The following is an 8,820-nucleotide window of genomic DNA, read 5'->3' as shown; positions in this document are numbered from 1 at the left end:
GGAGAAATCCCAAGGCCAACTTGTTTCCAGTCTCCGCAGTGATATTTGACTCTGTGCACATCACAGGCTCGCTGTACTGGCTCAGAGGAGAAAGCTGGGGAGGTGACTCAGTGATTAAGAACAGTGGCTACTCTTGCAGGGGACCCAGGTTGGGTCGCACATGCCAGCACACCACTGCACATGGAGCACAGCATACATAAAGGTGAAATACTCAAACTTATAGAATATTAATTAAAAGCAAAAACAAGAAAGCTTTCCTAGAAGAGCAGACAGCATGGTGTAGCTCTCAGGCTCACAACTGTAATCCAACACTCAGGAAGTAGAGACAGGATGAATGTGAGGAGTTCAAGGCCAGCCTGAGCTACAATGACCCTGTCGTCTAACAAACTGGTAAGGTCCGTAATTTGAGGTCATCCTTAACTACATAGGAAGCTTGAGTACAGCCTGGCTGCAGGAGACCTGAGAGAGAGAGAACATGTCACCATAACTCCAACCCATCAGCATTTAGGACACATCATTAGCTCATAGTATTAACATGATGTTGGTTTTTCTGGTCTTTAAAGATAATAATGGAATATCTTGGAGCACACATCTTTACTGCCAGCACTCAGGAGGCAGAGGCAGGAGAAGGATCTCTGAGTTGGAGGAGAACCTGCTCTATGCAGCAATCTCTAGGACAGCCAGGACTACACACAGAGACCCTGTCTCCAATTTAATTAATTAGCAATAATGATAATGAATTTTCGTTTATGTTTTGCTACATCATCCAGGATGACCTTGAACTCCTAGACTCAAGTGACCCACTTGTCTCAGCTTGCTCCATAGACTTACTACATCCTGCTAGACTTTACAATCGTGTGGGTGTGTGTGAGTGTGTGTGCTTGCATGCTTGTGTGTGTACACGAGCTCGCGTGTGTGCCCACATGTGTGCAGGAGCATACGGAGGTCAGAGGTTGACATCCCATATCATCCTCCACCATTCTCCTTCTCCTGAGGTGTCTCCCTGACCTGTGACTCACCAGTGTGAGCTGGGCTAGCCAGCTTGGCCCTGGGATCCCCGTCTCTGGCTCCCTAGTGCTGACAGCACAGTCCGGCCCCCATGCCAGCCCAGCATTTACCGGGTGCTGGGGACCTGAACTCTGCTTCTCAGGCTTCCTAGCCCAGTGCTTCAGCTGCAGATCCTCTCCTGTCCTTTAGAACATGTGTGTGTTTGTGTGTTATTTACAGGGAACGCATGCATGCTACAAGGTTGTGAAGGTCAGAGGACAGCTAACAACTTTTGTCCCTACACTATGTGACCTTGGGGTCATACTCAGCTAGTAAGCTTGGCTTCAGGTGCCTTTGTCCACTGATCCATCCATCTCATCAGCCTCCCCAGCCCTAAAAAATAAATTTCTAAAAGTATTTTTAGCTGGGCATGGTGGCATATCCCCATAATCCCAAATGAAGGAGGCTGTAACAGGAAGATTGCCATAAGTTCAAGACCAGCTTGATCTACATAAAATAGTAAAGATTCTGTGTCTAATAAATGATTACTCAGTCAATTTTTGGTGTTTCAAAATTGGTCTTTGATTATGATGCAGCAAAAGGTTAGTGAACTAATCCACTTTTAGTATTTCAGCATCAGTATTTGGATAGGATGTAGCTAACAGGATATCAGAACACACGCGAATCAGAGAACACGACCACCAAGCACATCCCCTGGAAAATTTATATTGAAGCGCGCTTCCTCAGGACAACCAGGAGGTGGCAGTCTTGTCTAGACATGCAAAGTAAACTGGCACTATTTCCCAAGACTCTAGGTGCAGGGAATGCCTCTGCTGCTTCAGAATATGTGGGCGCCTTGGAAGGAGCTTCACGTGATCAAACGTTTTAGATTTATTCTGCTCACTGTAAAGGCTTCTTCATCTTGATCTATAAAATGCTTATGTTTATAGACAGATTCGTATTTATAGACACATTAACAGAAACAAAATCTTGTTATTTCCCTAAACACAGATCCTACAGAGGAGGCTAAACTGGATAGCTGAACATTGAATAGAGTTAAAAGACATCAAGGCTCCCACTATAGGGGAACAGGAAGTGAGTGCAGGTTCCAGGAGCTTTAGGGGAAGAGACAGGAACCAAGTGTTTTCTGGTTACACAGAGTGCACAGGCAGGAACCCCGTGATGCTGTCTGTGTGGACAAGGGTCAGACCCCAACCTCTGCTTGCCATGAAGAGGCCTTCCCTAGACAACAGGACGGCATGTCACAGGAATGCTGTTGATAGCCACTGCTGGCTAACACAGATCCCTGCACCGTGTCAGTCCCTTGACGGGGGGCAGCCTTCCCCATCCATTGCCATCCTCAGAGACGTTCAGTTTCTCTAACAAGCAGCTCTAATACTGGACATGGTGGCACACCCCTCTAATCCCAGCACTCAGGAGGCAGAGGCAATCAGATCTCTGTGAGTGAAAGGCTTGTGTGGTCTACAAAATGAGTTCTAGGCTAACCAGGGCTATGTACAGAGACCCGGTTTCAAAAAAACAACCAACTCTAAAATCACACACACATATACGCACTTCACACACACAAAGTGGGATATCTTACTCCCCCACCCCAACATATGGAATATCTAAGGTTCCCAGGTGCTTTACCATTTCCTTTCTTCCCCCTACAAGACAGGGTTTCTGTGTAGCCCTTGCTGCCCTGGAACTCACTCTGTAGACCAGGCTGATCTCGAGCTCACAGAGATCTACTTCCCTCTGCATGCTAAGTGCTGGAATTAAAGGTGGCACCAAGCCCAGACAAATTGTCTTTTTTTTTTTTTTTTTTTTTTTTTTTTGTAACTGGACCACTTCTGAGGTCCTTCTGCCAAGGGAACATTAACCCAGTCCACTGCCCAAATGTTCCTGTCCACCAACTCCCTGAGGAGGCCTCTTGTTCTCAATTCCTTCATCTCTTCACAGAGGGATCAACGGGGAAGCATGGGGGACACTGGGGCAGGCAGTGTTCTTAGACAGGGTCTTAGACAGCCTGGACTACCTCAGACTCACATCACAGTAAACAACGACCCAGCTCCCGAGAATTGCTATTAGGGCAGGTGCTGCCACACACTGTCAGGCTGTGGACTCTCGCTGTTCTCTGGGTTTGAGCAACGACCCTTTCCTCTTGAACGAAGTGTCCATGGCGTGTGAGTGGTAGTACCTGTATCTGGAGAGACTGCCATTTCCTCAGCCCATCCTGTGGCGAGCACACGCTCCATCACTATTGGACGGGGTAGGGAGCTGGCTCAGTAAATGCTTGCTCAGAGGACGAATGTCCCAGAGAGACATTTGAGCAATGCCTTGCTTTTTCCCTTCTGGTATAAATAGTGAGAGCTGTGGATTTTAAACACAAGCAGAAATGACTCAGGGATAAATCTTCATTTGTCCCAGGAGCTGCAAGCATCCTAGTTCCATAATTATTGCAAGATGGAGCTTTTAGTGTAAAGTGCGTTCTCAGTGTTGATATTTATCTCCTGGACGATGAGATGCTGCCTGTGTCCAGGGAATCACATAATCATCTCTTCTTACCCTCCCTGGGATCCTGAGCTTCCACCCGGTCACATCTCTCTTCACATCTCAGGCATAGACATAGATTCCCAGGGTGCCCTGGCACTGCTGTGGCATCTTGCTGTAGCTGCCAGAGTGACACAGTCAGAAAAAAGGAGCCAACGCACTCAGATCCAAATACAGCTGCACTGAAACACACAGCAGCCAGGCAAGTAAGAAAGACAAGAGATTGGGATGTGGGCCTTGACTATTGTTTCATCTACATAAGGTTTGGGAGAAGCCAAAGAGGCCCAAGTGCTCTGTGCCCCCTCAGGGCTGGACCCTGTCCCTATGCAATATTGATGGAGCTATGATTCCAGGTTAGAACATCTAAGCAATCAAGAATGGCAATGTAGCCGGGTGCTAGTGGTGCACACTTTTAATCCCAGCACTCGGGAGGCAGAGGCAGGAAGATCTCTGTGAATTCAGAGCCAGCCTGGTCAACATAACAAGTTCCAGTCCAGCTAGGGATACATAGTGAGACCCTGGTCCCAACCATTACAGTAACAACGAAAAGGACAAGAACCACATGTGAGCAACAAGCTGCAGGGCTGGCATCCAGGATGGAGCCTGAGGGCACCCGGGAGGACCTCCATGAAACACAGGGAGAAGTGGCTGGCAGGCCACAGGGCAGCGGTGGCTGTTGTCACTGTTGTTTTATCCTGATCGGTCATTGATTTGAGACAGAGTTTCACTGTGTAGTCTAGATTAGGCTAGAATTTGCTATAGAGCCCAGGCTATCCTCAAATGCACAATTGCACAATGCCCCTGTCTCACTCAGCTTTTCCTAAGCCTCCCAGGTAGATAGAGAGCAAGCCTGTGCTACCATGCAGAGCTGCATAAGGAGTGAGTCTGTATGTATGTGTGTGCATGTGCATATATATATGTGTGTGTATATATATATATATATACACATATATATATACAGGGTCTTAGTCTACCTAAAGCCTAAACTTATCCACAAAAATCACAATCCTCTGCCTCGGCCTCTGCAGTGCAGGAACCATAGGCCTCTCCCTATAGGAGGTGTCTCTGGAGAAAGCAGGTGTTCTAGCCAGCTTTCCTGCCTATTTGTTTGTTTTTTCTCTAATGTCCTCTAACTCCCGATTCCCCTGCCTCCACTTCCCGAGTACTAGGATTACAGGCATGTTGTGGGCATTTGCACATCATGGTTGCACATGTAAAGGTCAGAGGACCACCTGGAGGAGTCAGTTCTCTCCTGTCTTCACCTGGTTTCTGGGGATCAATCTCAGGGCAACAATGTAAGATAGGGAGTCTCAAAAACCAGAGAGACCCAGGCCTGGCCTGAGGATGTAGCTAAGTGGTAGTGTGCTTGCCTAGAATGCAGGATTCCCCTGGGTGTGGTCCTTGGTGGTCAGATTTGTAAAAAATAAATGAAATCTTTCCTCGCCCAGCTCTTTCCTCCTCCATCAAACCAGAATTCCTCCAAGCTGATGGAAACTCATTTCTATGGGCCTCAACCCTGCAGCTCCAGCTCCTGGGCATCTCACCATCCCATCCATTCCCTGACTCTTACTATTGCTGATATCCAATCACAGCTCCAGAAAAACAGCAAGGAAGTGTCAGCTCCCCATATAAGGCTTTAGCAGGTGCTGAGCAACAGAAAGCACAGGGGAGGTGATGGAGAGGGCAGGGTAGAGGTCATGATGAGAACTAGAGAGATGGCTCAGTGGTTAAGAACACTGGCTGTTCTTCCAGAGACCCCGAGTTCAATTCCCAGCAACCACATAGTGGTTCACAACCAGCTATAGTGGGATCTGATGCCCTGTTCAGGCATACAGATAGAGCACTCACATACATTAAATATATATATATATATATATTCAAATATATATGTATATTTGAAAGGCCGGGGCCTCTCCAGCATCTCTGTCCCTCCCCAGCCATCGAGTTGATAAAGGACCTGATCCACTATGACGTGCACTTGCCGCTGCTCAGAGGCCTTGTGGCACTGCTCATCCCACCAGTCAAGGAAACGTCCAAACTGCAGGCCAAGATCTTCACTGGTAGGACTCCTGATATGGGACTGCCCTGGAGGAGGAAAGGGCTTCCCGGCTAATGGCCCCTCGTTTCTTCAGACTCTTCAGTTTTCCAGATTACCACCCAGCTACCAGTGTTCCTGCAGCAGGCTGCAGCTGCCAAGACCATCGGGTAGGCCAGCTGCAGGACTGTGTGACTGTGGCAAGTCACGCCTGACGCTGTCTGCAGCTCATGTACTCTTCTGCCTCCTGAGCCCTGGGAGTAAAGTGTGTGTCACTGTGCGCAGCTCCTAACATATTATAATTTTAAAAGAAAGACACTGGGCTGGGCACATCCTTGGGAGGTGGAGGTCAGCAGATTTCTCCACTGAGGAAATTCCAGGCCACCCAGGGCTTTATAGTATGGGTGTGGGCTTCTCAGGAAATGTATCCCATTGTCTCATGTTTTTATTTTGTTCTTGTTTTTGCAATAAGATCCCTCAATGACAGAGAGTCTATGTAGATGAGGCTATTCTGGAACTCTATACATAGACAGACTAGCCTAGATCTCACAGAGATCCACCTGCCTCTGCCTCCTGAGTGCTGGGATCAAAGGCTTGCACCACTAAGCCTAGCTCTGTTGGAATTCTTGTTTCTTTGCTGAAGAGAGGCACAGACTTGGGAGTGTGGGGATATATTATTTGTGCTCTAATAAATCAAGTTTGCCTGGAGTTCAGAGGGCAGAGCCAGGCACTAGTTAACCGTAGAAGCCAGGCAGTGGTGGCTTTGATCAGAGCACTTGGGAAGGGGAGACAGGAAGTGATATGGCTGGGCAGTGATAAGGTGGGGCACCAGCAGGAGCAAGGCCCATTTCAGGCTGAGAAGCAATAGACACAGAAGGTGCCAGTACCTTGTTCCTTTGTCTCTCTGATCTTCCAGCATTTACCCCGATATCTGGCTCCAGGTTTTCATTAAGACCAATTAGAGGGGCTGGAGAGATGGCTCAGAAGTTAAAAGCATTGCCTGCTCTTCCAAAGGTCCTGAGTTCAATTCCCAGCAACCACATGGTGGCTCACAACCATCTGTAATAAAGTCTGGTGCCCTCTTCTGGCCTGCAGGCATACACACAGACAGAATATTGTATACATAATAAATAAATAAATATTTTTTTTAAAAAAAAGACCAATCAGAATTCATGCTACATGGGGTGAAGGGCTCCGTTCCCTTCCTGTGTCCCCACAGTTTTTCCTGTCTTTTCATCTTTCCTCACAAGGATCCTGGCACGCAGTGACTTGAAACTGGCAGAGGAGCTGCTGCACATGCGCGTGGTCCACAGCCTCATGACGGCCATGGGCAACACCGACCACAGCAATAGCCAGAGACTGGCCAGTCTCACACTAGAGGTGCTCGGGCTGGGGTGGGCACGAGGCAGATTGCAGGGTATGGCGGTCAAGGCAGCTGATCCCCACACTGTCTTGCCACACTGCCCACTTTCTGCCGCAGTACTTTGTGCAGCTGTTCCCATTGGTAGAGGAGCATGTCCGCAAGGCCATGGGAAAGGAACTCTACCAGCTCTTTCTTGTAAGTATTTGCACCCCCACCAACCTCAGCAGTTGCCCAGGAGAGAACGGTGCCCTCTTGCCCCCTTCCCCCACCCCCCCCCCGTCCGCCACCGTGCGCAGAATGAATCTAGTCAGCTGACTTGGCCCCGCTCCCAAACACACTGTCTTCTTGTCCCTACCTGCACTAGCTAGGAAGCTGGGAGCAGAACCTCTCTGCCTCAGCAGCTCTGCTTGCAGTTAACCTTCCACTCAGGCCCCACTCCAGGAGCCCGCTGTTCTGGTGCCCAGCCAGGCTCCCCCGCTTCCATCCTCAGAGCAATGCCGAGATCTTGTACACAAAAATAGACAGCATTCAGGCGGACATCTTGGCAGCCAACAAAGTCAATGTTACCAAAGGTGAGAAGGGGGTGAGGGGCCGAAAGCCCAGGCAGAGCCAGCAATCAGGCTCATGCTGGCTTTGCTGCCCGCAGCCTTACACCTCTGTGAAGGCACCACCGCCAGCTGCCTCAACTTTTGCATGGGCCCCGGAGATTTGAACGATGTGGAATATGTCACCCATTTTGAGAAGCTCAATTCAGAATCCAAGGAGTGACAGAGTCCCTGTGGCAAACCAGGAGGCCAAGACTGTGCCTCGTGGAAGGCTGCCTGCCAGGAGGAGGCTTGAAGACAGTGCCACTCGGTTCTGGGTGGGAAACTGGGAGTTAGCAAATGCAGGGGAAAAGGGGGAGCTGTTGCTGCAGAAGGGTCTAATAAAGGGTTCGCATATCTGTGCTGTGTAGTCGGACAGGAATGGGAATCACATGAGCTGTGTAACAGGGTTGGGGGTGTTCCTACTTATCAAAGCAGGTCCCAAGGGAAGGGCCCTCAAGACTCTGGAGGAGCCCCAGGGCATGCTGTGGCCTTAATGGAGGCCCTTCTCCTTTAAGATGGTGGTTCTCAGACTCTCTAATGCTGTCACCCTACATGAGTGGGTGATGAGCCACGGGCCATGGGGGTAAAGTAGTAAGATGTCTAATCTTAGAGACGCGGAAAAGGAAGTGATATAGAGAGTGGAGGGGTCAGGGGAGAAGAGAAAGTGCGTGAGCCTAGGTCTTAGACTTCTGAGCTGAAGGCATTTCAATGAGCACTATTAACCCACACATGCTCAGTCATGCAGGGTAACCCGCAGCGTAAGAACACCTTCAGGAAAAACACAGAAGAAAATAATGTGCAGATGAAAACAGCAAAAAACTTGAAAACAAAAAGAGAAAAATTTCTACAGTATACCCTCCGTTTAAACTTATAATATAATAACGCTAGTCCTCTGGAGTCATCCCAGAACCGGCAAAAACTGATTAGAATTTTGATAAAGTGATACAAAATTATAGAGGAAGCACTGGCCGCGTGAAGTTCTCAAAGAAGTGTAATCTTACATCAGTAATGGTTACTTCTCCTCAGCATGATTACACAAATAAATAAACTACGTAATACCTCAATTAATTCTCTCATTCATCGGGAAAATCGTACCGTTGTGATGTTGGAAAAACAAAGGCAACCGGTCCGGTGTTAAATTAAGCAATGAGCCGGGCGGTGGTGGCGCACGTCTTTAATCCCAGCACTTGGGAGGCAGAGGCAGGAGGATCTTTGTGAGTTCGAGACCAGCCTGGTCTACAAGAGCTAGTTCCAGGACAGGCTCCAAAACCACAGAGAAACCCTGTCTCGAAAAA

The 8,820-nt window shown here is 48.6% G+C and overlaps 1 protein-coding gene across 1 annotated transcript in view; it reads left to right on the top strand.

The window, feature by feature from the left end:
* The window catches only part of Armh1 (armadillo-like helical domain containing 1), a 41,156-nt gene extending 33,293 nt beyond the window's left edge, over positions 1–7,863 (top strand). Inside the window, exons 8-13 of the mRNA XM_005370075.3 lie at positions 5,478–5,600; positions 5,673–5,745; positions 6,826–6,955; positions 7,056–7,133; positions 7,429–7,510; positions 7,585–7,863. Coding sequence (XP_005370132.1) covers positions 5,478–5,600; positions 5,673–5,745; positions 6,826–6,955; positions 7,056–7,133; positions 7,429–7,510; positions 7,585–7,706 — 608 coding nt within the window. The 3' untranslated portion in view covers positions 7,707–7,863. The remainder of the gene's footprint in view (positions 1–5,477; positions 5,601–5,672; positions 5,746–6,825; positions 6,956–7,055; positions 7,134–7,428; positions 7,511–7,584) is intronic.
* Positions 7,864–8,820: the final 957 nt, after the last annotated feature.

This window comes from Microtus ochrogaster, unplaced genomic scaffold (genome assembly GCF_000317375.1).
Source record: "Microtus ochrogaster isolate Prairie Vole_2 unplaced genomic scaffold, MicOch1.0 UNK69, whole genome shotgun sequence".
Taxonomy (NCBI): domain Eukaryota; kingdom Metazoa; phylum Chordata; class Mammalia; order Rodentia; family Cricetidae; genus Microtus; species Microtus ochrogaster.
This window is presented reverse-complemented; position numbering and strand designations above follow the sequence as displayed.